A 27824-nucleotide genomic window follows, 5' to 3' on the forward strand; every position below is an offset into this window, starting at 1 on the left:
TTTTTTTTTGTTTTTGGTCTTTTTTTTTTTTTTTGGTTGTTTTTCTATTATTTGTAAGATTCGAGGATAAACTCTATTTTTGTACAGCCGCCTTTTCCCGTAGCAATAAAGCGATGGGCCGCGCGTCCGACCCCGCTGCCGGGTGCTGGCTTTTGGAGACGGGGAGGGGGCTCCGGGTGCATGGAGAGGGCGGGGGGGGGACCTCGCTCCGAGGGCCGGGGCGGGGCGCGGGGCCGGGACTACGGCTCCCGGCGGTCGGTGCGGCCGAGCCCGGCCCCCGGTCCGCCCGGTGGGGGCGGTGCGAGCCGAGCCGAGCCGTGCGGAGCCGAGCGGGGCGGGAGGGAGGCGGAGGCGGGTCCCGGCGCCGTCCTGCGCCCGCCGCCGCCGCCGCCGCCGCCCAGCGCCGCCGCAGCCATGGAGCGGAGGGCGGAGGCGCCGCCGCAGGGCCTCGACTTCACCGTGGAGAACGTGGAGAAGGTGAGCGGGGCTCGGCACGGCTCGGGGTGGCACGGCACGGCTCGGCACGGCCCGTTCCGGTGCTGCGCGGAGCGGGGTTTCGGTGCCCGGCACAGCTCGGCTTGGCACGGCTTGGCACGGCTCTGCGCGGTGCCCTCCGTGCCCAGCGGAGCCGCTCCGTGCGCCGGGGAGAAGCCGGCGGGGGGAGGAGGATGATGAGGCAGAAATGGGAGCGGGAGGAAGGGGGCGCGCAGCCCGCGGGGCGCGGGGGGCGAGCGGCGCCGCACCGGCAGCGTCCCCAGCAGGCGGGGAGGGCCCTGCTCGGGAGAGCTTCCTCGCCCCGCAGCGCCTTCCTCACCCCCAGCGTCTTCCTCACCCCCCCCGGGCCTTGTTTCAGCCCTCAGTGCCTTCCTCACCCCGTGCCCATCGCCCCCCGATGCTCCCCCGGGGTCCCCAAGAGGGCTGCGGAGCGAGGGGGCAGCCTCTGGGATGCTGAGGATTGGGGTGCTGGGGAGAACTGGGGTCTGGTGGTGGCATGCTGCTGGGGATGGGTTCCTGCTAGCCTCCAAAGAACCCAAAATCCATCGTGGAGAAGGACCCGAAATCCATCGTGGAGACCGAGCGGGGTACCCGAGGGGCAAACGCTTCCCCTGGGTGATGGTGGAGGTGCTGGGGCAGGTGAGGGGCGAGCAGCGAGGGAGCGCAGCCTCCTGCAGCCGCCCGTCTCATCAAGCATCCGACACCTCGATCCGCAGCCGGGTCCCCAGACAGCCAGCGGGAATCCCAGCGCCCTCGTTTTTCCTGGATAAGAATAGCCCCAGCTGCCTGCCAAAGCGGTGCCCACGGGCGTGCTGGTGGGCGCATCGCCGGCGTCCTGCACCCCTGCCTGGCCTGGGGAGGTGTCAGAGCACGAGCCCCAGGTCTACGGCCAGGCACTGGTTCCTTTGTGGCCACAGGTGACACAGCCCGCTGGTGACACCAGGATGGAGCATGGCCCTGAGGATTACCCCACGTCTGCAAAAATGCTCCATTAACGCTACCTTCCACAGCTTAACCCTCATACAGTCAGGGCCACTGGATAATTTTCCCTTGATTTCCCTCTCCGGCAGGCACAAACCACCTCTTTGTCTGCACCAGCCACGAAGCTGGCTCGGGGAGGGTGGGCAGTGCCCGGGGGGCAGCCTGGCGCGGGCAGCGCAGAAGCGTGGCGCTCCCTCCCCGCGCTGCGCTGCATTCGGTCTCCCGATGCCGGGGAGGAGGCAGATCTGCCCTCTAGGATGCTTCGGCTCCCATCCCCCTGCCCGCCCGAGCTCTCGCAGTCGCAGGCTTTGCCATCGTTGGTTGACGTCCCCAGGAGATGCAGCTGCAGGCCGCGGGGGGGGCAGCGCGGGCTGGGGACAGGGAGGGAGAAACGTGGGGTGGGACCAGAAGGAGCCCAGAGGCTGAGCATCTCGGCCCCCCTCCTCCCCGTGTTGCCTTTCAGAGGGGGGTGGCGGGGTGTTTCTGACACAAATCCCGCAGAATTCGGCTCTGGCTGGGGGCTGGGCAGGTGGGAGGGCGGTGGGCAGAGCCGCCTTGTCAGAGTTGGTACTGACAAATAAATGATGTTCCGCCGGCCTGGGCTTTTCTGCCTGTCAGGTTTTGTGCACGGCTCTATTAATAACGTTGAAGGCTGATTAAAGCCAGGGTTTGGCTCCGCGCTGAGTCAGTCGGTGCGAGCGCTGGGGCTGGAGGCAGGAGGAGGGCCGGTTAGCGCTTAGGGCAGGGGGTCAGGGCATCTCCGGGTCCCCACGGTGGAAGCCGTCCTGTGGCCATCATACCCAGTCTCTGGCCAGGCAGTGCCCGTCCGATGGTTTTAGAGGCCAGGCAGTGCCCATCACGCTCTCCTGATGGTTTTGGAGTAGACAATTCCTATTTTTGGAAGGCCTGTCCATACCCCCTTGTTATTTTTTATGCAGATATTGGTGTTTTTTGCCGTGTTTTCCTCCCGGAGCTCCCCCTCGACATGGAGGAGCAAGGCTGTGCGGCAGCGGAGCCGTTCTGCTCCGGTTGCTGTGTCAGGGCGCGCAGGGCTCTGGCCCGCGGCCGCTTCTTGTTTGCTGCCAAGCCTGACCTAGATGCTGCTCTGGCTTAAGCACAAGGAGAGCAGGCTGCGGCCGTGCTGCGCCGACCCGCTGGGCACCCGGGGGCTCCGGGCTGGCACCGCTTCCACATGCACCTGCCGCTGAGCTGGAGGGGCCTGAGACAAGGCGAGGCTGAGAGATCCAAGGGCTTTGGGCTTCAAGGGTGGTTTGCCTCCCCAGGCCTAAACGGTGCAATCTGGCTCTTGAACTGTGTGTGCTTTTCGGTGCCCAGGGCTGTCTCGGACTTGGCTGACAGCCTGGTGATGGGTCACAATACCATGGGGAGGGGAAACTCCTGCTGCGGCCCCAGCTCTGCTCCGTTCAGGATGGGTTGCAAAGGCTCCGTCTCTGCTGTCTCTATCTGTCCCACAGGAGCAGGGTGAGGCTGTGTTGAAGGACTTGTGCCTTGTGGTTTGGTCTGCCTTGGGTCAACATTGGTAGCACCTTCCACTGCAGTGTGGTGGTAGAGGCAGGAGGAGGTAGAAGAGGCCCTCCTCACCCACTTTCAGTGCAGCTGAATTTGCTGTAGCAGAATCCCCCTTTTTGAAATAAGAGGCAACCCAGGGCCTTTCTGGGGGAATTTCCCAATTGCAAGCTCCAAGCTCTCCTTTTTTTTTTTCTTTAAGCCTTCCAGGTTTTTCCTCCTTTGGCCTACCTCTCATCCTCTGGGGTGCCGCTAATACCCACTGACATCTTCTCCCTAGCACATTAGCAGCGTGGCATCTCTGAGCCTTCCAGATTGCTGTGCATCTCTCTGGAGGCGCCTGATGAATGCATGGCATCTCCAGCAGGACAAGGAGGTGGCGTGTGGGGAGCTGGTGTCCAAGTCAGTGGTGGCTGTGGGGTGGCTTTGGGGGCTGCTCGTGGGAGATGCTGAAGCTGGGTGAGGTGACCTCTGCCAGGGCTGCCTTCAGCCCAGGAGAAGGGGGAAGAGAAACCCAAGTGCACCTGGTTTCTTTGGAAAAATGTTGTTGACTGTGTTGTGATACATGATAACAACAATTATGGACCGTTTGGGGTGAGGGAATGGTGCTCCCTGTCCGCTGTACTGCTAGCAGCAGCTTGCCCGGCTGTTCCTCAGGAGCAGCCTGTCTATGCCTGATGGAGCATCAGTGCCTGTGATGGTGAGTTAGGGACCTTGGGGGGGGATGTTCTTGCAAAATCGAAGGAAGCTAGGAGTCATCTCGTTTGCCATGTAAGCAGAACCACCCTTGGCTGAGCACCTAGCTCCTTCCCGTGTCATGACGGCGGTCAGGTGGGAGGCCGGCACGTTGCTGTGGCTGCCAGGCCTCCGCTGTGCTCTGTAACACCATCATGACAGCCCCTGGTCAGCAGTGAGCTCTTGTGCAGGGGGAATCGGTGGGACAGGAGCCTGGGGGCCTCAGAATGATTCTGAGGTGAGAAGAAGGAGTGAGACGTGGTGGGCAGGGGTGCTCCTGTCCTGGGCTCCGCGCTCCCAGCTCTCCTCTCAAGTCCTGCTCACCCATCACTTGTGCAGTGGGCCCAGGGGGGTGGCAGGTGCCCTGGGGTCCTTTCCAAGCCTGGAGCACGCCTGTCCCTTGCAGCCTGCCTGTGCCAGGGACCACGCTGTCCTCTGAGAGGATTTATCCACAGCCGAGCTGCTCGGGGGCTGCAGCATCGTCCCCACAGCCAGCAGGCCGCGTGGGCAGGCTGGGGGTGAGGAGCGGACGAAGCAGCGGCGCATTTATTCAGAGAGGGAAGCGTACATGGCTTTATGTCACCTTCCTCATCCTCCGTGCATCGGCAGGAGGCTGCTTTCTGCCCGGCTCCCCTGCCATTTCGGAGGGAGGCTGGCAGGCGTGCGGGGGGGGAGGCGGGATGACGTTCCCTGCGCTCGGCAGAGGCCGGGTAATGGCTGTGCCGCTGCAGGCCCGGAGCGCTGGCGCGGCGAGCGTGCGCTCAGCTGGAAGGGAGGGCGAGAGGCTGCAGCAGGAGGCTGGAGGCCGTCCCGGAGGAGACGTGTCGCTGCTGCCCTCGGCCCGGGGTGCCAGGCACGGAGCAGAACCGGAGTGTGTTTGCACAGGCTGGTTTCCCTGCCCGGGTACCTTTGTCGGCTGCAGAGCTGCCCCTGGAGACGTGTGTCCCTGCTGGGAAGCAGCAGGCAGCTTGTTCGGTGCGTGAGGCTCCTGTCACCCCTCAAACGGAGCTGGCAGTGCCACACTGCTAGGCACCAGCCCCTGGGAAGCTGACAGGCCCCGTGTTCATCAGGCACCCTGCAGTCAGGGGGACAAATTGCCGCGGCTGTGCTCTGCGGGAGCTGCAGGGATGAGGGCTGCAGAGGTGCTGAGCTGAGAGCAGCTGCTGCAGCTCCTTCTCCCTGCTGGAGCCACACTGTGAGCTGATATCCACGATCCCCGGGCTGCTCCCCCTCCTGCCTTCCAGAGGGAACAGAGCGGGAGCTCTGACCTTGTGGTCAAGCTTCTTCTGGAGCTCGAGTGGCTGACACCACCCTGGTAGCTGAAGCCCAAAGGCTCTGACCACAGCTTTTTAGAGCAGGGAAGGCCTATAATAACAAGCTTGAATTATTTTCAGCCATGCAGAGATGATGTTGGAGAAAGCTCGTTCCCTGGCCAAAGGGCATAGCTGACAGCCCGGCTGTTTACCAGGTCTCATGTTACAGGTCTAATTGCAGAGGAGGCAGGTCTGGTGTCAGCCACGCTTTTAAATCAGAATGCACAAAGCCTTCCTATTAGATGTCGCTGCCCAATTTCATGCCTTCTGCTTCTCCCTCCTGGCACTGGTGAGTTCCCCTCATCATCTCCAGCACTTCCTTCTGGGCCTGAGAGCGCTGGCTGGCACGGCGATGTCTGGAGTGAAAGTCAAGCAGCAGCTGGTGCCAAAACCTGCCTGCAGAATGAAGACTCTGCCTTTTCTTGCTAGGGATGAGTGCGCTGTACGTTCAGGTACCCTCCTGCAGAGCACGCTGCCTTGCAGCCTCGTGTCCTGCACTCCTGGCAAAGGATGGTAGGTGGCTTGTGTAAGTGGTAGGCAAGGGAGACAACCCAGCATTCTCCTTAGGGTTTCATCTGCTGCTTTGTGACGAACTGGGATGGTCAGCACTGACAGCCATCCTTGAAGGTCCCCCAGGAGCTTTCTTGTGTTGTGCAGAGCACTACAATGGGTACAGGTGGGGCATCGCTAGCTGGTGTCCAGCTGTGCTCAGGCCTGTCCCCAGCAGGATGCTCAGGGACAAGAAGAGGAAGTGAGAAAGCCAGCAGGGATGTTTTTCCAGAATATTGCCCCCCAGCAGCTTGCAGCATGACTTCTAGGTGCATAGACCTTGTCACCTCACCACTCACCCTCCCAGGTCACTGTGGAGGTGCTGAGCAGCTCCAGTGCTCGTCCCTGGGGCCTCCGCTGGAGATGTCCCCGAGCTCCTGCAGGTTGCACCTCCTTACACAGGGTCTCTCTGAACCTCAGGCGAGTTTTGTTTTGCTAAGAACACAGGAAGCAAGCTCTGACGAGAGCAAACAAGATGAAGACAGTAAGAGGAGGAGATGGTTGAGAGCCCCAGCCCTGCTGCAGGATGACTCAGTCTGCAGCAGGAGAGCAGGACGCTGGCTTACGTGCAGGTGAGGGCCAGGTTCCCAGCCCCGAGAGTAGCTCAGAGCAGCACGTCCACATCTCCTGCTCAGTAACGAGGTAAATTATGTCTCTGATGGGGCGGGTAGTGCCTCTGCCCCAACAACTGAGTGCTGCTTCAGGCAAGAGTCCAAAATAACTGAGAGCAGAGGAAGGTTTCAGATGTCTGTTGGTAACTCATGTGTTCATCTTGGCCACTTCTCTCTCAGGACAGATTTTTCCCTCCCCATGGTTAACCTTTTTGTGTCGGGGTGCATCTTTCAGTGGCACAGAGCTTGCTCCTCTGCAGTCCGTCGGCTTACTGTGTCTCCTGCCATGTATTTCATAACCTCCTCATTTCTCATAAAGAGGTTATCCTCATTTCTCCCTGCATCTAAGTCTTTAAGAAAGAGACATTTCACCTTCCCTTTAATGTTCCTGCCATTTTGTTGTGCTCTTTGCTCTTGTGCTGGGAATCAGCCCAAGGTACGAGCGCTTGCTTAGGAAGCATGTTCTTGTGCCCTAGGCTGCCAGTCTTGCGTGCTTAAAAATAGGGCTTAAATCCCCTCCTGGGTACAAGAACCATACAAGAATTTCAGGGAGCTTTCAAGGGGAGGAGGAGGAGGAGGATATTTGAGACCCAGAGCCAGGATGGGGCCACAAAAAGTCCTCTGCACCTGCTGGAACCATCCTCCAGCTTGATAGCAGGGCACAGCAGGTATGTGGTAGCCTCATGAATGCCATCACCACTCCTTGCTCCTGGGACACACAGTCAGTGGTCTGAAATAAGTCGTGCTGTGCAAGGCTGAAGAGCTCGCTGCTGGAAGATGGAGTATGGTTTTTTCCCATCTCATGCACTGGGGCATCACCAGCTGTGACCCCGCGGTGGCTCTGCCTGACCCTTGTAGGCTTGTCCCTTCAGTCCCAGGGGCTGTGCTGTGCTGGTGCTGGCAGGCAGAGACTTTTCTTCCTGGTTTTTGCAGCCCTGTGTAGAGGAATGCATTTCTGCCACAAGCCACGTGCTATGCCTGTGCCCCTTTGTGCCCACCTCGCCCACTCTATTAACATTAAGCTTAAGCACTGTAGGATGTTCCTCTGCAAATAAAGCCCCGCAGCCGGTGTAGGGCCTTGCATGCTGATCCGTGAGCTCTGCAAAGCAGTAACTAGATCTCTCGCAGCCTGCGGGAGCAGGTAAGTGATGTTCTCCTCTTCTGGAAGGGGAAACTGAGCGAGCAGCCCGACTGTCCCGGGAGGCGGCGGTGGGGGCAGAGTTCGAGGCCAGCTCCACGGCTCAGCTGTGGCTGGGCAGGCTTGGGAGCACTTCAAAGGGACTCACTCGGTGCAGAGATTAAGGGCTTAGCGACTGTGGTTTTCCAGAGCTGCCTAAAACCTGACAGACGGAAACATCTGCAGTGGCACTAACGTGCTGGCGGCGGCAGGGAGGACCCGCCTTGCTGCAGGCGAGGCCGTGCCACCAAGCCTGGTGCAGGCGCCCCTGTGGCAGCCGCCGACAGGTCTGGTCTGGGCGAAGGAGAGGACGGGAGGTGACTCAGGAAGAGAAATTTCCAGAGTGGAAAGGAGGGGAGGACAGGTTTGTGGGGCCCTCTGCTGCTGCCAGGTCTCTCGCCTCAGCGGGAGCCTGGTGAGGGAGCACCAGGACTTGTGGTGGTGCCTGGGCTTGTGCCCAGGGACAGGATGGGGCCACGTTCAGCAGTCCTGAGGCATTTCTCTGTCTCTTCCAGGCTCTCCACCAGCTGTACTACGACCCCAACATCGAGAACAAGAACCTGGCTCAGAAATGGCTGATGCAGGCTCAGGTGTCCCCGCAGGCGTGGCACTTCAGCTGGCTGCTCCTCAACATGGACAAGGTGCCCGAGATCCAGTACTTCGGCGCCAGCGCCCTCCACATCAAAATCTCCCGCTACTGGAACGACATCCCGGCCGACCAGTACGAGAGCCTCAAGTCTCAGCTCTTCACCCAGATCACCCGCTTCGCCGGCGGCTCCAAGATCGTGCTCACCAGGCTGTGCGTGGCGCTGGCCTCGCTGGCGCTCAGCATGATGCCGGAGGCCTGGCCCTGCGCCGTGGCGGACATGGTGCGCATGTTTCAGGCCGAGGACTCCAACGTGGACGGCCGGGCGCGCTGCCTGGCGCTGCTGGAGCTGCTGACGGTGCTGCCCGAGGAGTTCCAGACCAGCCGCCTGCCCCAGTACCGCAAGGGCCAGGTGCGCAGCGTCCTGGCGCAGGAGTGCGGCTCCGTCTTCCCCTTGTTGGAGCAGCTGCTGCAGCAGCAGGACTCCCCGGGCTTCATCAAGCAGAAGGTGTTGAAGTGTTTCTCCAGCTGGGTGCAGCTGGAGATCCCCCTGATGGACTGCGAGAACCTGATCCAAGCAGCCTTCACCTCCCTGCAGGACCCGGAGCTCTTCGACACGGCGGTGGAGGCGGTTGTCAACGCCATTTCCCAGCCAGATGCCCAGAGGTAAGGGCAGCCTCTCCTGTGCTCTGCAGGCTGCTGCTCCCGGGCATCTTCAGGGGAACGGGGTGGGCAGGAGAAACCTCAGGCTTTTTTCTAGCTCCTGTTTGGCCTGGAGATGGTGGCGGCAGGGTCTGGAAGTGGGAGAGAAGATGCAAGCAGCTGGGTTCTGGCCTCACCTGGTTGGTGCTGGAAGGCTTTGCACCGCAGTTTGTGTTGTGTATGTTGCCTCTCCTGCCCACCCTGCTAGAGGGCTTTCCCAGCGTGTGGGCTGGGCTGGCATGGAGGTGCTGTTCGCTGTCTGCCTGCTGCACCCTGGGGACCAGGACGTGGAAATTGAGCCCTGCTGTTGGTGCTCCTGCACTGTGCTGGCCCCTGCTTCTGTTCCCTGCCTTTTGGCCTCCTCCTTGTGCTGGGTGCCACGTTTGAGCAGCAGCACTCAGGACACCCAGGACACATCGCAGCAGTGAGGATGCAGCCACAGCCCCTTTCATCCTCCTCCTCTCTTTCCCCTGGCTCCTCATGCCAAACCCTGCAGCCTGACCGGGGAGCATGCCCAGGATCTGGCCAGAGATGTTCCTCTGCCTTCTGCTTCAGGTCCGGCCAAGGAGTGTATTTGATACAGAGATAATAAACCCAGACCTGGCTGCCTCCTCCATCCTGACTCCAGCAGCGTGGCCCAGCAGAGGATTCATCCTTTGTTTGTGGCTGTGGCTGCCCGGAGCCGGGAGCCAAGGCTGGGGAAGGTCCCGCAGGGCTGCGCCGCGGGGCTCCAAGCTCCTTGTCTTGGCAGCGTCGTCTGAGCTGCTGTCAGCTCCTGGGACCGATGCCTGCAGAAGGGAAAGTGCATCTCCTCTGGATCCCTGGGCCACATCTCCTGGCTGCTTAGCAACCTCTGCATCCCCGCCAGGAGGAGGGTTTAGCTGAAGCTGGGCTGAGCCGTGCAGCACGCAGGCTCCGACCCTCTGCGGCGGTGCTGCTGCTGTGCTGTCAGCACCGGTCCCTGGGTCCCTGCCTCAGCTGCCGACAGCCCCGGGGCTGCCCTCTGCAACGGCAGAGGTGCTGTGGCTGCAGACCACGAGTTCTTGGGCCGGCACAGCCACCTTGTAGCAGGATTAGTGCAGGAAATGGGGTGTTGGAGAGGGTGACTTGCAGGTCTCGAATTTCTGACATTTTGCCTTCCTCCCTTCCCTTTCCCTCGACACTCACAAGTCCTTCAGATGTGATTCCATCTGTGTGCAGGAGCCTGGCCCTGCAGTGCTCTTCCCCAGTCGCTTGAGCTTTCTGGGGGGCCTGCAAAGCACGTTGTGGTGAGAAGAGCGAGGAGATCACAGGGGTTTGCTCTCTGCTCCTGTGCAGGGACCGCACTGCAGCTCCCGCATCACCGGGTCCCACTGCTCTGGATGCTTCCTCGCAGCCTCTCCCCATCCTCCTCCCAGCGCTGTCACCCGTGGCCGAGCTCCCCCCTCTCTGTACGCCTCCCGGAGCGCGGGGACAGCGGGGCCATTGTCACCGAGCTGCCCTGCCAGGCGGCGTGTGTCGCAGCCGGCCGCGGCGGGGGCACCAGCTGCTGGTGGGGGCTGGCTGCAGCGGGGTTTTGCTCCACACTGAGGGCCTGGAAGTCTTCTCAAGCGGGAGCCACTGCTGCTGTGACACTCCACAGAGGGGGCAGGGACCCTCTGTTTCTCCTAGCCATGTCCCCCCCAGCCTTCCCAGTGCCAGCAGGTCCCGCCCTCTGCCTTTGTTGCTCAGCCACAGCAGATCCAGCTCCTCCTGAAGCCCCCCGGGAGGCTCCCGACCTTTCTCTGTGTTTTCTTGCCTGTCTCGGAGGTTCCTGCTGCTTTTCAGCTGCTCTCTTCCTCCCTGGTCTTCACCAGGGCCTGCCCGCGTGCTCCCTGCTGCCTGCGGCATCCCTCTGCAGAGCAGCCCGAGCTGTGCAGAGCATCTCTCTGTGCTGGGGCTTGCCCCTGGGCTCCCCTGATGTGCTCCAATTCCCATAGCTGCTTCCTCCTCGCCTCCTCCCAGCTGGCCTCATTGAAATTCCTGCAGAGGGGATCCTGCAGGGATATTTTTAATGTCAGGAAAAGGCTTGGTGGTGAGCTGCATAAAAATACTCAATGGGAGGACCGTCCCTTTTTATTGCCTGGTGGGATCAGGGCAGGAGGGATGCTCCTGTAGGCACGATGCCTGCCCATGCTGTGGTGGCCATGACACTGGCTGCTGTACCCGTGGGTAAGTCAGTCCCTTGTGCTGGTGGCTTGTCTGCCTGTTTTCCCTTGCAAAAGGAGAGCACGGTTTGCTTTCCTGCTTCTGGGTGCTGTTCCAAGGCTGGACGCTGCTCTTTTTGGGGATGCACCATGAGCTGGCAGCTGCGGCGCCTCGCCACAGCCTCGCTGTCGGGAGCAGCCTGAGTCACAGAAGGGCAGGCACCAAGATTTTGTTGCATCTGTTTGGCAGAGGAGGCTTGGGCTGGATTTTCTGTCTCGTTTGAAGATTATCCCCTGGCTAAGCAGGTCAAAGAGCCGGGCTGCATGTGCCGGAGCGGAGCTGCGTGCTCCTCCGTTGGGCAGCGGTGTTGGAGAGCAGGGAGGGGGCTGTAGGGGGGGGTTTGTGGTGGGCACCAGGCACTGAGGAGCCTCTGAAGGAAGCAGGGTGCTGCTTGGCACCTGGTGCTCAACCTCTGAAGAGGAATTTTGCTAGAAGAGTTTTCCAAGAGCTTCGTTAGAAGCAGGTTTTTAATAGGTTGGGGTTTGTTGTTGGGTTTTTTGTTATTTTTGTTAGGATGTGGTGCAGGTTTTGGATCAGAAAGGATCAAAGATTGTCCCATGTGAGCTGCCTGTCTCTGGTCTCAGGGGTTGTCCTCCAGACCGTGCTGTGGTCTCCCTTTGCTAAGAGCACGGGGGGTTGTGGGGTGAGCAGGAGGTGCTGGTCCTGTGGGGGGAGCTGTGGGTGCTGGAGTTCACTGGGGTTTGAGAAACAACCCTACCCCTGGAAGGAAAATGTGTTCAGCTGCTGAATAGACAGCAAATCTCTGTCAGGAGAGCTACCACAAGTGGCTGGAGGGAAATACCGAAGGAGATGCCACCACCTGCATCTCCTGCTGGTCCACGCCTTGGCGGGGCTGCCACCAGCCTGCCTTTCTCCCCGTGCCCGTGGCCGATGGCTCCGTAGCCACTAACGAGCGGGCAGAGCAGGGCCAGCGGGGCAGTGTGCTGCAGCTGGGGGACGTGTGGCTCTCTGCCCCTTCCCCAGGGGAGAGCTGGCACGGGGAGCACCTCCTGCTCCCCACAGCCCCGGCCCCTGCGCGGCAGGGCAGGCGGGGAGGCTGCGGAGGAGCTGCGGCTGCCGATAACACGCCTGGCTGGGCAGGTAAGTGACAGGCGGCTGCTGAGCCTCCAGCACAGCCTCTCTCCAGGGGCCCAGGGCTGCGTTTCACCTTCCCTGCCTCCTTGCTCGTTGCCTTGGTTACAATCACTTACCGGCGAGGGGAGGCTGATGTGTGTGTGGTGTGTGTGCGAGGCTGATGAGGCTGACGGGGAGGAGGAGGGAGCGCAGGGGAGCTCTGCGGGGCTGCAGCCAGCCCCGGGGGCTGTGGGGACAGGAGATGGGGCTCCTCGAGATGGTGTCCTCGTGGTTGTGCAACAGGAGGGGCCCCTGCTGGCATGGGGCAGGTTCCCACTGACAGCGCTGGCTGTAAGCACAGGGGCGATGGACCCAAAGGGCTGCCCTGGGAGCTGGCTGTGGCAGTGACAAAGTGCTGCTGGTGCCAGGCAGGTCGGGGTGGTCGCAGGCAGAGGTATTCCTCTGGCGTGATGGAGGATTTGCACGGGGCTAACAATGACAGGAGCTGGTCCAGCCCCTCGCTTTGCTTGCAGAGGCTCCACTGCAGGAGATTCAGCACATCTTCCATTTAGCCTTCTCACAGCCTTGCCTCTGGCTGGAAGGAGAGGTCGTGGAGCAATAAAGGCTGGTGGAAGCATCCTGCTCCACAGCACTGCTTTTTGGCAGGGAAAGCTGGGTGGGAGCCGTGGGAAGTGGTAGGGCTCTGCGGGAAGCCCGTGCTGGTGCAGACAGTGCCCGGTGCTGACCCCGGCTGTGCCTGCAGGTACGTGAACACCCTCCTGAAGCTCATCCCCCCGGTGCTGGGGCTGCAGGAGCAGCTGCGCCAGGCAGTGCAGAGCGGGGACATGGAGACGTCGCATGGGATCTGCCGCATCGCCGTGGCCCTGGGGGAGAACCACTCGCGGTGAGTGCTGTCACCTCGCTGCGGGCCTCACCTCCGAGCAGCCAGACCCGCGGCGCTGGTGCCAGCCTGACCATGGCGTGCTCTGCTCCCCAGGGCCCTGCTGGACCAGGTGGAGCACTGGCAGAGCTTCCTGGCCCTGGTCAACATGATCATGTTCTGCACGGGCATCCCCGGGCACTATCCTGTCAACGAAACCACCAGTTCCTTGACGCTCACCTTCTGGTACACGCTGCAGGTCAGTGGCTGTCGTGGGGCAGGCAGCCTGGGGCTCCCGTGCTCACAGCAGGGCCTGAGACCATGATGGCACTGGGTAGGGGCAAGCTTTTGTATTAAAATGTCCCTTTTTGAGGAGAAGCTTGTGGCAGCATTCAGTTTCTGGGCAAAATGAGGCAATAAGGCCACACTGGATGCCTCGGTGGCCCAGTGGGTCTTATGTAAATGTGCAGGTTGGAGCAGGAGGAAGCTCAAAAAGCCTTGGGGCTCAATTTTTCCACCCCCAGTGTCCCTTGGAAAGTCTGAGCCAGCTTGAAGTGCCTTGTTAACATAATTAAAATGTCAGGCTGATTTTTTTCCCACCAGCAAACCCAACAGTTTAGCTCCTTGCTGTGCACAGAGGAGCACACACAGTGTCTCACCGCACACCAGGCCCTGACACGGGGCTCATGGTTGGGGTCCCTTGGGGGAAGGCAAGAGCTGGAGGCTGTGGGCTGCTGCCCATCGTGTGGGCTCGGAGCCCTGTGTGTTTTTAGACCCCAGACCACGGCTGTTCTCTCCACACCTCCCACCTGCAGAAGGGCTGGGCATGGGGCAGACCCTCTATGAGCTGGAAAGGCGTCTCCACACCGAGCCAGCCCTGCGGGATGCACCTCGGCCCCATCCAGCATGCAGACTGGCTCCGTCTTCTTTCCGTGCCACTCCTAACTTCTCCCCCTCCTGCCACCAGGACGACATCCTCTCCTTTGAGCCCGACAAGCAGGCGGTGTACCAGCAGGTCTACAGGCCCGTCTACTTCCAGCTGGTGGACGTGCTGCTGCACAAAGCCCAGTTCCCCTCCGACGAGGAGTACGGCTTCTGGTCTTCGGATGAGAAGGAGCAGTTTCGGATATACAGGTGTGGCTGCAGCCGAGGTCTTTCTTTGCCTGGGGAGCAGAAGCTAGGCACAGATGTGGCTTTGGGTGCGAATGGGACCTGTTGGGTAGGCAGGAGAGGATGCTGGCAGCATCCTGCCTCTCAGAGCTGTGGGGAGACCCGAGGAAGGACACAGAGGAGATTCCTTTTGCCAAGAGCTGTTCTGGCTGGGGTGGTGGCTTGGAGACAAGCTGGTGTTTGGACCAGCTTGGACACTTGTGGTGGCGTGGTTGTCACCCTGCCAGGGAGCAGGAGGGGAAGCAGCACGTCTGTGCGGTGCTCTGCAGGGGATGGGGCAGCATTTGGAGACCCCTTTGTGTCTCTGCAGGGTGGACATCTCCGACACGCTGATGTACGTGTACGAGATGCTGGGTGCTGAGCTCCTGAGCAGCCTCTATGACAAACTGGGTCGTCTCCTGACCAACACAGAGCAGCCGTCCACGTGGCAGGTGAGCAAGGGGAGCTGGGCACTGGGCTGTGGGGTGCCAGCCCCATGGGGGAGCACCAGAGGGGGCTGTTCGTGCCGTGGGAGAGCAAAGGGGTGTGATGGATGCAAAGAACGTGATCACCCTGACATGTGGGCTCTCAGAGATCTGTTGGAATAACTTTCCTCCCGCCTCTCTGTCCTTAGCACTGACCAGAGTCCAGCTGGGGTTGGACCTTGGTCCTTTGTGGTTCTGTCTTGTCCCAGCGCTGTGCTGCTGTGGCACAGCACAAACACTGGAGGCCTTCCCTCTCCTTTCTGCATCGCCACCCTGCTGAGTGCCCTTGGCTGACTTTGTGGGGTGAAGCTCTGCGAGGCTTGGGGGACCCAGGTTTGACCCAGCAGAGCGCTGCAGGCAGAGCAGCGGGGCGATGCAGAGCCCGGAGCAGTGTGAGTGCAGGGGAAGCACAGGGTCCTCTGCCCTGCAGCTAGTTGGCATCTATCTGCTCGTCTTTTGGATAGACCTGTGCGGTGTCAAGAGTTGGACTTGATGATCCTTAAGGGTCCCTTCCAACTCAGGATATTCTATGATTCTATGATCTCAGCATCCCCGCTGGGCAGCCATCACTATCAGATTCTGGTCACTAAAATGCTGCCTTGTAATCCCCTGGGGCCATCTTGGGTGAACAAATCCTGCCCCCTCAAGCCTGGTGTGCCTGGGGACTGTGACTGTGCAGCTGTCCCCCTTTACCAGCATCCATGACCTCTGCTGCTGGGTCTGAGTGATTGTTGGGGCAGGGGCTGGGGGTGGCAGTGGGCACGTGGCTCTGACTGTCCCCTCTCCCTTGCCTGCAGCACACAGAGGCCTTACTGTACGGGTTCCAGTCCATCGCCGAGACCATTGACGTGAATTACTCCGATGTGGTGCCAGGGCTGATTGGCCTCATCCCCCGGATCAGCATCAGCAACGTGCAGCTGGCTGACACGGTCATGTTCACGATCGGTGAGGCCCTTGGCTGGGGTGGGAGACCCACCTGAGTCACTGTGAGCAGCTCCTGCCTCCCCTGTGCCCACCCAGAGCTGCCCTTGGGGCTTTGAGCCATTTGTGGGCTCTCCTCTGCCTGCCATCGTCCTGCTGCTGCCACCTGCTTCTGAGTTAGCCCAGGCTCTCCTTGGCCACAGAGCCATCCTTCCTGGGGATGCTGGATAATAACAGTGGGAGGCAAAGCTGAGCAGCTCAGGGTGTAGGGACCGAGGGTCTGGCTGTCGTGGCGTGGTCTGACCCTGTCTGTGTGCGCAGGAGCCCTCTCCGAGTGGCTGGCCGACCACCCCGTCATGATTAACAACGTGCTGCCGCTGGTGCTGCAGGCCTTGGGCAACCCGGAGCTCTCCATCTCCAGCGTCTCCACCCTGAAGAAGATCTGCCGGGAGTGCAAGTACGACCTGCCGCCCTACGCTGCCAACATCGTGGCTGTGTCACAGGTGAGAGCTGGGTGCGGAGCAACAAGGCTGGGGTGTGCAGAGGATGTGAAGCAGCAGCTCAGGGCGGCTTGCTTCCTCTGGGGCAGTTGTCCTACTGCTCCCAGGGCAGTAACAACCCAGTGTCCTCTTGTACCTGCAGAAACAGCAGGCAGTGGCATCTCGGCCTTCCCATCAGGGGCTTGCTGAGGTTGCACGCGGACATCCCTCCTTTTTTCCCTCAGGATAACTCAATTTGTTGTTGCTTGTCTTAACTCTCTGCTTCAGTCATGCCCCCTGGAAGCAGGAGGCTTTCTGCAGCACTCACTCTCTTCTCTCTCTCTCCCGTTCTGTTTTGTAGGAGGTGTTGATGAAGCAGATTCACAAGGTAAGAGGCACTTGCTCACACCTCTGGCTGTTCTGCTCGCCCCCATGCCCCTAAGTTGTGCTCACCGTGAGCACGAGGGTTCCCACTATGGGTTAGGCTGTCCTGGGGGAGAGCTCAGTACTGCAGCAGCTTGGTGTGGCTAGGAATATCTGACATCTGCCACACTCTGCATGGCTAATCCTAGGGCTCCCGCTGCAGCAGGGGCTGTTCTGGGGGGTATTTCTTCAAAGAGAGGGAAGCTCCCAGGGAGATGTAACTCTAGCAGTTCCCAGCAAGGATGTGGGGACACCTCAATGCAGCTGCAGGCACGTTTTGGGGAGGAAAAGGAAGAGAGAGAAAGCATGGGAAAAGAGCCCAAGCTGCCCCTGCAAACAGGAGGGGGGAATCTTGACCCCACAGGGGCTGGGACAGCTCTGTGCAAAGAGCCAAGTGCCAAGGCAGGGTGGGTGGTGCAGGCAGGGACACCTCGGGGCAGCGCCTGTGGCTGGCAGTGACCCGCCTGCTTGTGTCTCCTCTCCGACCCAGACAAGCCAGTGCATGTGGCTGATGCAGGCTCTCGGCTTCCTGCTGTCTGCGCTGCAGGTGGAGGAGATCCTGAAGAACCTGCACTCCCTCATCACCCCCTACATCCAGCAGCTGGAAAAGCTGGCTGACGAAACGGTGAGTGCCTTCGTGCTGCTGCCTCCCTCCGGAGGGGTTTCTCCTGCCGGCTGTGTCCCAGGGTGGTGTGTTGAAGCAGCTCTCCTGAACATTATGAGTTGTCTTTCCCCTCACCCCACGGCAGGCAGAGCAGAGATGAGCACAGACCCACCAGCCAGCTGGGTTGTAGGCTTTTTACCCTTTGCAGCTACTCGTCATTAGGAGCAGAGCTCCTTGGCTCTTGTGAGCTGTGTGTTGTCTGGATCAGCATCTGCTACCCCAGGGTGGAGCCCACGCTTCGGTCGTGTGTCATCCTCCCTCATGTGATGTTCCACACGCCGCCCTGGTGGGAGCTGTCTCAGTTTGCTCTGGGTTGGAGCAAGCCACGGTGCTCTTGTGCATCCTCCAGGATTCCTCTACAATAAGGGTGGGTGGAAGGCCTCGTGGCTCAGCCAACAGATAGAGAGGGAAGACAGTGTGAGGAACCCCTCTCTGGCACTTCACCTCTCCAGTCCCAGCTCTTCTGCATCCCAGAGGCCTCACCAGGACTGAGCAGTGCAGCCTGGGTCACGCTCTACCTTTATTTTTCCCTGGCAGCCTAACCCCTCCAATAAGCTGGCCATCATCCACATCCTGGGGCTGCTCTCCAACCTCTTCACCACCCTAGACATCAGCCACCACGATGACGACCACGAAAGCAATGAAGTCAAGAAGCTGCCAGTGCAGCAAGGACCCAACCCAGTGAGTACAGCGGCAGCTCGATGCTGGTGGCCACAGCCTGGCCAAGCACCCCGTTAGACGTGGCTGGAGCAAGAAGGAGAGACTGTGAGGGGAGTGGGTGGAGGATGCAGTGTGTGCCATGAAGGTGGGAGATGGTGTGCTCCGGCTAAAGCAGTTCCTTCGGCTCTTTCAACCTCTCTGCAGTGGGCAGAGGTTGATCTCAGGATCCCTCCTGGCTGTCTGGAGGACAGTCCCAGTGCTACCTGCCAGCCACAAGCTGTGCCAGGCTGCTTCAGCACGGAAGAAAGCCCAGCTGCAGGGAGGGGACAAGGCAGGGGGTGCCTGAAGGGTTGAATCCAGGCCATGCTTAGCACCAAACCTCCTGTCTGCAGTGCTTTGGGGCTAATTCTCTTCATCCTTCTCCTTCCTTGCAGGTGGTAGTTGTTCTGCAGCAAGTCTTCCAGCTCATACAGAAGGTCCTCAGCAAGTGGCTGAACGATGCCCAGGTGGTGGAGGTAACCAGGAGCCTTGTGTTAGTGCCTGCTGCTTTGCTTCTGTCCTTGCTGGGCTGCACAGGGGACAGCAACGGATGGATGTTGGGTGATGCTGCCAACCTGTTGTGGGCAATTGCATCCCCTTGTAACAGGGGTGTCTTTCTGGGTTGCCCAGCACTGCTGCAACCACCAGCATCTGGCCATTCTTGTCCATTGTTTGCCCCAGTCAGCTCTGCTCCTTTCATTACAGGAGCTGTGCCATCAGCAGGGAGATGAGAGCTGGGGCTACCAAATGCTTGTGTCCCCTAAGGGGAGAGCTCTGCTCTGTCCTAGACCCGTGTCACCTCTGTTTCCTGGTGTCTGGGAAGAGCAGTGAAGCATCCCAGCAACCTGCTTGATCAGGGTCCCTGCTTGATCAGGGGCGTTGGACCAGATGACCTCCAGAGGTCCCTTCCAATCTCAACCCTTCCACGATCCTGTGCTGCAGAGCTCTCCCACCACCGCTGCTCACATTGTCTCTCTCTCTCTCCCCCCACAGTCTGTCTGTGCCATCTTTGAGAAGTCGGTGAAGACCCTCCTGGATGACTTTGCCCCCATGGTGCCCCAGCTGTGCGAGATGCTGGGGCAGATGTACAGCACCATCCCCCAGGCCTCTGCCATCGACCTGACACGGCAGGTAGGGACCCGCGTGGGCACGGCTGGGGCTGCCGCTCCTGGGGAGGCTGGGAGGGTGCAGGACAGCTTCAGTCCTTCTCCGTTGTCTCTTGCAGCTGGTTCACATCTTTGCTCACGAGCCTGCCCACTTCCCTCCCATCAAGGCCCTCTTCTTGCTCGTCACCTCCGTCACGCTGACCCTCTTCCAGCAAGGTATGTGCGATGAGCTCCTCGTCGTGCTGGGGCTGTTGTCAGGCTGTTGCATGCATGGAGTCTGGAGGCGTCTTTCCAGGAATGGCTGTTTTCACTCCTAGCTAAGCTAACGGGGCCATCTCTGTGTCTCGGATTCATCCCAACCCCTGGACGGTGGGTACCTTCCCTGCGGGACAGCAGAAGCAGGGAACCCCAGCGCAGGGCTCGGAGCTCAGGTGGCGGCCCCGCTCCCGTGTCAGGGCTGGGCACCTCGTGCCAGGCTAGAGCAGGAGCCCCAGGCCCGCTTGGCTGCATATTCACCAGGAGATCCTGGGGTTTGCCTGCAGGCCAGTGGCGTTTGTGGTGGCTGGGAGCCAAGCCCTTGCAGAAGCAGGAAGATGTGTGTGAACACCTGTGAAAGCACCTTTCCAGTCCCTGCTGTGTCCAGCATCCTCGCTTAGGGCAGGGCCCCGTGTTTGGCTTGCTGCCTGCATTACCTCCTCGCTACAAAAGGCAGACGGGGTTAGGACAGGCCCCTGCACACCACAGCTCCCCTCAGCCTCGTGGTGACTTGCCCCACGACAAGGACAAGCGTCCCTTGGAGCCGCTGGCCCAGGTCCTTCAACAACCCAGTTCTTCCATGTCAGAGGGTTACGTGATGCCTTCCCCAGCCCGAGGCTCAGAGCTAGAGAGGTGGGGGATGCGGGGAGCCCGTGCTTCCTCGGGACACCACGGTCCGAGCACGTCCTGCTGTGCTCCGGTGTCACTTGGGTCGGTGACGAGCGAGCTGGGCTCACCCAGAGGTCAGGTCCCCGCTTCCACCTGTGGCTCGTGGGTGTGCGTGCACTCGGGTCCTCCTGCTCGGAGCCAGGCAGGCACGTCGGCACGAGGAGAGGGAGGGGAGGGCAGCAGGGGGCAGAGCCCACGTGTGCCAGCGCTCGGAGCAAGCCTCGCTCCAGCAAGCAGCCACCCAGCTCGCTGCGTGCCCAGGGCTGCGCTCCCACCCCGGGGTCCTCTCCGGGCAGCAGGAGAGGGGGGGGACGTGCGACCCTGCGGGGGCCGAGACGTGTCCGTGCAGGGAAGCAGATGGCAAGGTAGGGTGAGTGGTGCTGGCACGGACACCTCTGGGCACCGGCTGGTCTCTCTGGGGGGCACTGGACTCAGGGACTTTTGGGGAGCATCTGGGAACGGGGCGGGAGGGCGACTGTGCCAGGGGCTCCCGAGCAGCTGATGCTGGTGACGAGCATGTGCACGCCTGAGCCCGGCTGGGCCTGCGGAGCGTTTGCTGAGGTGTTGTCGTTCACTTGCAGTTATCTTCCAGGACCAAACGGTGCTCTGAAGACACCCGCTCAGCCCCCACAATGCAAAAGCTCTAATTCTCCTTGTGGAGATGGTGCCCAGCTAGCCCCTGCTCCTCCTCCTCTCCCTCCCCAAGGACACGAAGATCTCCTCCTTGGCTCTGCAGCACCCAGGCGCTAGCTAGAGACCTTGGGGCTTCAGACCCTTCCCTTTGCAGTTTCTTTCTGTTCTTGGGTTCTCCAAGTTTCATGATTTTTTGTATGTTTTGTTTCTTTAACTTGCTTCAAGCTGCTCATGTTGCCCATCCCCTTCCCCACACACCCCTCCTCCCTTACACTCCTGTTTTCACTTGTAAATTCTTTCTGTATCACATAACTATATGATGTTGAGTTGCTGTTTGTATGATTTTTCTCTTAAGTTACATCTTTATTATATTTTAGGGCCCAGGGATCATCCTGATATTGTTGATTCATTTATGCAACTCCTGGCACAGGTGTGTTTTAGTTTCTTATTCATTCACTTTCTGTTCTCTCTCTTTCTCTTTTTAATTCAATTTAAACCTATTTTTAGCTTTCTGTTGACAACGTTTTTTTCCTTTTAGTTGAATATCGAGTTTCTCCATCTGTTTCCGTGGAAGTTGAAAACAAAACATTCTCCTTTAGTTCTGGGTTCGCACCATCCCCAGGGCAGCCCCAAGCTGCCACCCCCTCGCCTGGCCTTGGGGGCACAGCTCCGGGGGCTTTGGGCTGCTGCCACAGCCATGCTCCGGCGACAGAAAATTAGAGCATTAAGGGGTTGTGGTCCTCCTCATCTGCCTGCCCCGTGATGGGTCCTGCAGAGCCGGGACAGGCAGAGCTGGCCGTGGTGGCAGGCAGCCTTGCCTAAGCCTGGCGCTGGGCTGCGTGGCCACCAGCTCCGAACCATCTCGCCTGCTGGGGCGAGCAACCTGCTTGTGGTGGTACCAGGACCCCGGGTGCCACCGGGCTCTCTGCCTGGCCAGTTTGCCACGCTGCACTGCCACTGAGCCCCGGCAGCGTTTGGGGACACTGGCTGGGAGGTGGCGGCTGCAGCTCCCGTGGCACTGGCTCGATGGCACGCGGCTGGGGTTGTGTCGGGAGGAGCCGCCTGCCTGTCCCCCTTGGAACAAGGGTGACAGCAAGAGTCTGCCATCAGAGTGTCCATGGGCTTGTGTGCATGCAGCTCTGTGCTGGGGCTCTTCGTGGTGCCACCGGGCGGTGTGATGTCCTGCTTGCTTGGCCAGGGACTTCTGTCACTGCTGGCAGCGGGTAGGCAGGGCCCGCGCTGTGCTGTGTGTGTATATACAGCAGCCCGGTGTGCTCCACAGCCTGCCGTGGCTGCAGGGGGAGAAGCCCTGATGTCCTGGGTGCAAGGAAATGGCTGGGGGTGGCAGGGAGTCGATCTGCTGGTGCCTCCCTGGGTGTCTGCTTTTGGGCACTGTGCCGGGTCCGGCTTGTCCTGAGCGTTCAGCTGTTGGGCAGCCCCCTCTGACGGCTGCTCGGCCCATCTGCAGGTCTTGTGGGATGGAGCTGGCATGGAGCAGGTGAGGAAGCTGCTTGTCACCCCCCTGGCTACATCCGTGTGTTGTGCTTTGAAGTCCAGGTCCTGCTGAGACGAGTCCCATCTTACAAACCACACGACAGCACTTTCTTCCCCACTCTGCCTGTTGAGAGATGTGAAATAATTGAGGTTTCTGGAAAGCGTTTGCAGGTGGTGGTGCCAATCTCAAAAGTTATGATCTCTAACAAGGTTTTCACACGAGATTTGAGGATGGAGATTTGAGATTTAAGTGGGATGTGAGGTTCACAAAGGTGTCCTTCCCTGCTGTGCAGACAGGCGAGACCTCAGCTAGAGCACTGCAGCTGAAGCGGGGCATGGTGTTTCTGTAGATACAGACCACAGAGCTCAGGGAAAGCCATCCAGCGAGATCATCACCTCGTAAACGTGAGGAGAGCCTGAGGAGTTGAATGAGTCTTGAGGCGTGTAAAAGGTAATGCCAAAGATGTAGGTAATTTTTATTCACTTGGAATGGAAGTGATGGGAGGAAATCATGGAAAAGGAGTCAGGCTAGGCAGTAAGAGACGTTTCTGACAGCATGGGGAAGCACTGAAAGGTCACTTGGGGAGGTGCTGTCACTTGAAGTAATTCTCAGCAAGCCTTTTGCTCCTGCAGGGTGGCCCTGCCATGGGGGGAAGGCACTAGGCAGCCCTGAGAGACTCTCCCGAGGCTGTTTGCTGTTTCTTTGGGAAGTACTGAGTTCCTCTCTAGCTTGGGGTCCTCCTCGATGCCTGGAGGTGATTAACATTGTGCTACCAGCCAGCCATCTCTGACAGCCACCTGACCCCGTATTTCCTTGGGCTTTTTATGCCAGCAACCCCACGGAGCCCGGAGGGCCCCATCCCCTTCCTCTGTGCTCACATGTGGGATTGTTTCAAGGTTTCCTCCTCTCCCAGGGCTGACCGTCTGGCAGGGTGCTGTGAAACTCGTCAGGAAAGGGCCCTGCATCCCTCCTGGCTCAGGACTTCAGGCACTGCCTGCCAGCAGAGGTGTGTCCAGCCTCGCCAGCACGGCCTGTCCTCCTCCAGAGGAGCACGCTCTGCTTTCATAGAGCTCTTTCTGGAGCCTGTCCTCCCTAGCTCTTAAATTATGCCATGTTTGTGCTTTTCCTGTGGGTTTACAACATGGATACTGGAGCTCCAGCCAGTTCCTTCCTTCTCACCAGCCTCGTGAAGAGAGGTGACAGGCCCGGCTTGCTCCTGCCTCCTGGTACCTGCACTCAGCCCTCGGTCACAAGCGTTGAGGGAGCTGTCTCTGAGTCACACAGGATTTCGGCTGGCTTTGAGGCTGCCCAGTTCGTGCAGCTGATGGCTCTGCCAGCATGTTAATGCTCAGCCCTCACGTGATGATGGCTCGCCGATCACAAGACCATGCTGGCTTCAAACAAATGTCTTATTAATGCTGTTGTTGCAAATCAAAGCTAAATACGAATTAATCGGTGTGCTGTAAGCCTGCACTGAGCAGTGCTGGCACCTCCTGCAGGTAGATCTGCCCCAGCCTCGGGTGGCACTGACCAGGCCAGGTGCTGGAGGAGGTGAGGAGGGTCTGGTCCTGTGTTTGGAGCCCTTGCCTGCTCTCTGGCCAGCAGGTACCACTCACATGTGTGCTCCTGGGTGCACCGTGGTTGTTCTGAGTCAGGATTTAGGGGAGCACAGACCCCAGCCTGAGCTCTGTTCGTGCAGTTTCCAACCCAAGATGTCTCATGCTGGTTTCTGCAGTTTCTGCATCCAGCAGGAGCTGCTGGCTGAGGGCCATGCCCCAGGCCATGGGGCCAGCACTCCAGTTTGCCTCCCCAATGAGCCTTCCACCACTTCCACCCAGCCTTGTGGACTTCTCCACACCAGCATGGACCTCCAGAGCACCCTGTCTACATCCCCAGGGGCAGACTGTGCACGTGGGCCTTGATGGGCAGAAGATTTGGGACCTTCTGTGCCAAAGAGCCACCACCACTGTCCTCTTCTTCCTCCCTTCTTGAGCTGGGACAGACTGCATGGTTGTCACCTCCGGCAGTGCCGAGGCTGGGTGACAGTGTGAGCTATGCCCCTCTGGAGGGGAGCACAGCCCTTCCCTAGGGGCAGCAGAGCCCTCGAGCTCTCCACCACACCTGCAGCCCTGCAGTGGGCACGGGCAGGGGCTCGCTGCTGCGCCGCCCCTGCTGTCCCTTGGCTGCTGGAGAAATGGGGTTGGTTTGGTGGCCTCACATCCCCTCCGTGCCTGCCGGCCTCAGAAGAGCCGGGTGTAGAAGATCCTGCTCTGAAGACCTGCCCGGAGGGTGTCCCAGCTGCCCCAGAGGAGAGCCCCCTGGCCTTTCTCTGCCAGCCTACAGGACAGCACTTGGGAGAGCCAGCGCCTGCTGCAGCAGAGGATGGGGAGCACTGCCAGGTGGAACCTGAGGAGCTGAGCACATCCCAGAACACGGGAGCAGAGCAGCTCTGGCAGGAGACACGAAGACAGACAGACAGACAGGCGAGGAGAGGCCCCAGGGCTGGAGCAGGGCTCCCTGGTGCTGGGAAGAAGCAGCCGGACCCACCTGGTGCAGCTCCCTAACAGAGCAGGGCCCCACGGCCCCATCTCACAGGGGTAAAAAGCTTCTCTGCACGTCAGATGTGTGTACGTGTGCCTGGATTGGGCTTGCACGCTGCTCTGCGCTGGTGGAGGAAGGAGCCCTCCCGAAATCGCAGCGTGCTTTCACCCGTGGCACTGGCTGAGCGAGAAGTGGGCGCTGCAGGGGGCCTGCAGGAGAGCCCGGGTGCCTCTGCCTCCCGCAGGCTGGTTTGGCTGGGGGGAGCTTCGTGCAGGTAGGTGGCTTTCGTAACCTGATTTTGTGACCTGAGCGTCTTGGGAGACTTGTGCCAGCTGGAGGGGTTTGCGGGGCAGAGGAACCAACGGCTGAGCGGTGTCCCCAGGGCCAGGTGCCCTTGGCAGGGTGCAGCTGGGGGGAGCAGGGGGGATCCAGGACCAGAATGACAATGTGCCTTGCATGAGTGTGTCCAGGACGGGGCTGAGCAGACCGCGGCGGCTGCAGTGAGTGGATATTTCCGAACCATGGCCCATCTGCTGGCTGTCCTTGCTGTGAGCGTGTCAGGAGGCAGGAGCACAGCCTGTATATACACACACACACAGGCATAACGCAGCCACGGCTCGTACCTAGCAGAGAAGCAGGTCTCTGGCAGTGCCACCTCTGCCAGGAGCAGCAGTGCCAAATCCGTGTCCTCTTGCAGCGTGATACAAAGCGTCAGGAAGGAGATGGGGTAACCCCGAAACCTGCCAGGCTCCCTGCTCTCCAGCACGTTCCCTGCACTGGGCTGACGGCCGGGGGCTTTCCCTGGAAGGGAAGCAAGAAGGAGAGGGAGGGAAATCAGTTCTGCTCCAGGTGGGGACGGTGGCTGCGGGCAGTCCCTGCTGTCACCCCAGGGAGCGGGCTCAGGGCAGCACGCAGCTCAGCCCAGCGTGGAGAGGAGCCAGGCTCCTGCCGTGGTGTCCTGCTCTCAGATCTCCGGGGACAGGCTGTGGCTGCTGTCCCCAAGGTCGTGGTGACAGCGGGACAGGGTGCGTGGCTGCTGTCCCCAGTGCCAGCCCACAGCAGTGGGCATGGTGTTGGGGGGGCACAGACGTGGCCGCCTTGTGTAGCAGGGCAGAAACCCTCCTGTGGAGCAGCAAGTGGGGGGCGAAACGTTTCTGTCCTGTGACTGCCAGCACAGGGGGGACAAAGCCACAGCAGTGGCCCCATCGTGCCATGGCTCAGGGTGTCCCCAGCGGTGGTGGAGCAGTAAACTGAGCCCCACAGTGGCTGGTGGGGTCACTGAGCGGCAGAGTAAAACCACAGCTTTTTTGATCTCGTACTGGCTGCCAGGAATTGCCAAGTGATTTTGGCATCTTGTCACCTCCTCTGCCTTGCAGCCGGAGCAGAGCGAGGTGTTGGTTCAAGCTGGGGGCAACCAAAACACGGGTCACTGCACGGACCGGTGGCTGTGACCCCAGAAACACCAGCATCTTCAGGAGGAGAGGACTGAGCCAGAGGTATCCTCTGCTGGGCCTGGCGTGGCTGCCAGCGTCCAGGAGTGCTGCCTCTGGGACAGGAATCCTGTCCTCTGTGTCTGGAGCATTTGTGCGTACACCACCTTGGCATCTATCCTCAGGTCTTGGGGTCAGAGCTCCCCGGGTGTTGCGAACGGCCTGGCTGTTTGGTTGATGCTTTTTTGGGGGGAAAAGCGATGGTTTCCTTCTGTACTGTGTGAATCTGCTGTTTGCTGTCTGTGCCCAGGTAAGTGTGCGTCCAGGCAGAGGCTGCCTGGGGCGCCGGCTTCCTAGGAGTCTTCCTGGCTGCCTCTGCAGGGTTGTGTTTATTCGGCCTGTCTGTGTGCCTTGCAGGCTCTGAAGAGGAAGCCAGACCTCTTCCTGTGCAGCAACCTGGACGTCAAGGCGGTGTTTCAGTGTGGTGAGTACCATGGGCAGGGGCACCGGCTTTGTGCACGCAGGCAGGGACCTGCTGCCAGCCCTCTGCTGGGAGCCCGGGCTGCTCCTGCAGCTCTGGGAGCAAAGCAGCCAGGGGCTGGTGCTGCTGCTGGTTTGGGATGGTGCCGGAAGGTTCTGGCCGCTCACCTCAGCGATTTCCACCTGCAGGTGTCCTTTCCCTCAAGTTCCCTGAGGCCCCGACGGTGAAAGCATCCTGTGGCTTCTTTGTGAGTATCGTGGCTTCCTCAGCTGCATCCCTAGAGCCCCGAGGGGCTGTGCTGCAGCCTGCCGGGAGGGCAGGAGTGGAGCTACGGGACGGGCAGGGGAGCTCACGGTGCTGAGCCTTGGTGCTGAGCGGGCCGGCCGCTGTGTTGCAGACAGAGCTGCTGCCCCGCTGCGGAGAGATCGCCCCGGTGGGACAGGTGGTGCACGAGAACGGCAAAGTGCTGCTGCAGGCAGTGCTGGAGGTGAGTGGCACGTGTGTGAGGGGACAGGCGGGGTGGCAGCGGGGCTGGGAGAGGCAGCGTGGCTCTCTGTCTGTCTGCTCCATCACAGGGCGTCGGCGGCCAGGCCTCCCGCAGCCTCATGGATCACTTTGCAGAAATCCTCTTTGCCTTGAACAAGCACTGCTTCAGCTACCTGAGCATCTGGATCAAGGAGGCCATGCAGCAGGACGGCTTCCCCTCGGCCCGCGTCAGCCCCGAGCAGAAGGAGACCTTCAGCCAGCAGATCCTCAGGTTTGTGCGCTCCCCGCTGCCGTGGCAATCGCAGCGCCGCCTGTCCCTGCTGCCCGCCTCACCTCTGTCCCTCCCTCTGTGTTAGCAGAGAGCGTGTGAACAAGCGGCGAGTGAAGGAGATGGTGAAGGAGTTCACCCTGCTGTGCCGAGGGCTGCACGGCACGGAGTACACCGCAGACTACTGAGCGCACGCCCGGGACCGCGGACAATTTAACCCAGACCAGCTCTGCCCCGCCAGGAAGCCCCCGTCCTCCCCGCCCTGCTGCAGTACGGCTCGTAGAATAACCCTCCACCTAGAATTAACCCACTCGGGACGCTCCTCAGCTAGACTTGGTGGCCGCATCTCGGTGTCAGCATCTTTTCTTCCCCCAGCATGCTCCCCCCTTGCAGGGGACGGGAGTGCCGGCTGCAGGAGGCGGGAGGGGGGCCAGGGCAGGACCCCCCCGGCACGGGCTGCCCACCCTGCCCCAGCACGGCCCCGCGCAGGGGGGGCTGCCCCTGTGCCCGCGGCAGGGACTGGCTGTGCAGGGGGGCTGCCCCCTGCTCGTTTGTACGCGTGTGGTTGGGAGGGGGGAGGCCCTGCACCTAATTATATTAAGGATATTTCTACGTCCCGGCTGTCGTCACTGCAGTGCTCGCACCGGGCCTGTTTCCCCCTGGGGGAAAGCCCAGCCTGAGGGATCGGGGTTGGGGTGCCTGTGATCTGTGTGTCTGCTCCAGGGCCCCCTGTGTGTACTCTTCAGCCCGCGTTTGATCCTAGAAGACAATTTACTTCACGCAC

General features: G+C 60.4%; 1 protein-coding gene across 2 annotated transcripts; it reads left to right on the forward strand.

The window, feature by feature from the left end:
- Positions 1–324: 324 nt before the first annotated feature.
- IPO13 (importin 13) lies at positions 325–27777 on the forward strand. 2 transcript variants are annotated; one of them, XM_082766339.1, is made up of 20 exons: positions 325–477; positions 7904–8640; positions 12740–12880; positions 12974–13115; positions 13824–13990; positions 14337–14457; positions 15288–15435; positions 15733–15914; positions 16252–16278; positions 16804–16938; positions 17515–17658; positions 18072–18152; positions 18670–18807; positions 18902–18998; positions 20717–20769; positions 26223–26289; positions 26475–26533; positions 26684–26773; positions 26862–27043; positions 27129–27777. In XM_082766339.1, exons 1-20 carry the CDS (start codon positions 415–417, stop codon positions 27226–27228), a joined length of 2874 nt encoding a protein of 957 aa, XP_082622465.1. In that variant the 5' UTR covers positions 325–414; the 3' UTR covers positions 27229–27777. The 2 variants fall into 2 exon arrangements, with proteins under 2 accessions (XP_082622465.1, XP_082622466.1); XM_082766340.1 differs by having other exon boundaries at positions 27132–27776.
- The last annotated feature ends 47 nt before the right edge of the window (positions 27778–27824 follow it).

The sequence above is a fragment of the Aythya marila genome (assembly GCF_965140915.1).
Source record: "Aythya marila genome assembly, chromosome: 8".
NCBI classification, from domain to species: Eukaryota; Metazoa; Chordata; class Aves; order Anseriformes; family Anatidae; genus Aythya; species Aythya marila.

What these genes read in the sequence shown, in the direction of transcription:
- IPO13 (XM_082766339.1), top strand. Translation starts at nt 415, where the DNA reads ATGGAGCGGAGGGCGGAGGCGCCGCCGCAGGGCCTCGACTTCACCGTG. An exon ending in ACATCGTGGCTGTGTCACAG is followed by an intron (nt 15,915 to 16,251) that starts GTGAGAGCTGGG and finishes TCTGTTTTGTAG; the next exon opens with GAGGTGTTGATGAAGCAGAT. An exon ending in CAAGGCGGTGTTTCAGTGTG is followed by an intron (nt 26,290 to 26,474) that starts GTGAGTACCATG and finishes TTCCACCTGCAG; the next exon opens with GTGTCCTTTCCCTCAAGTTC.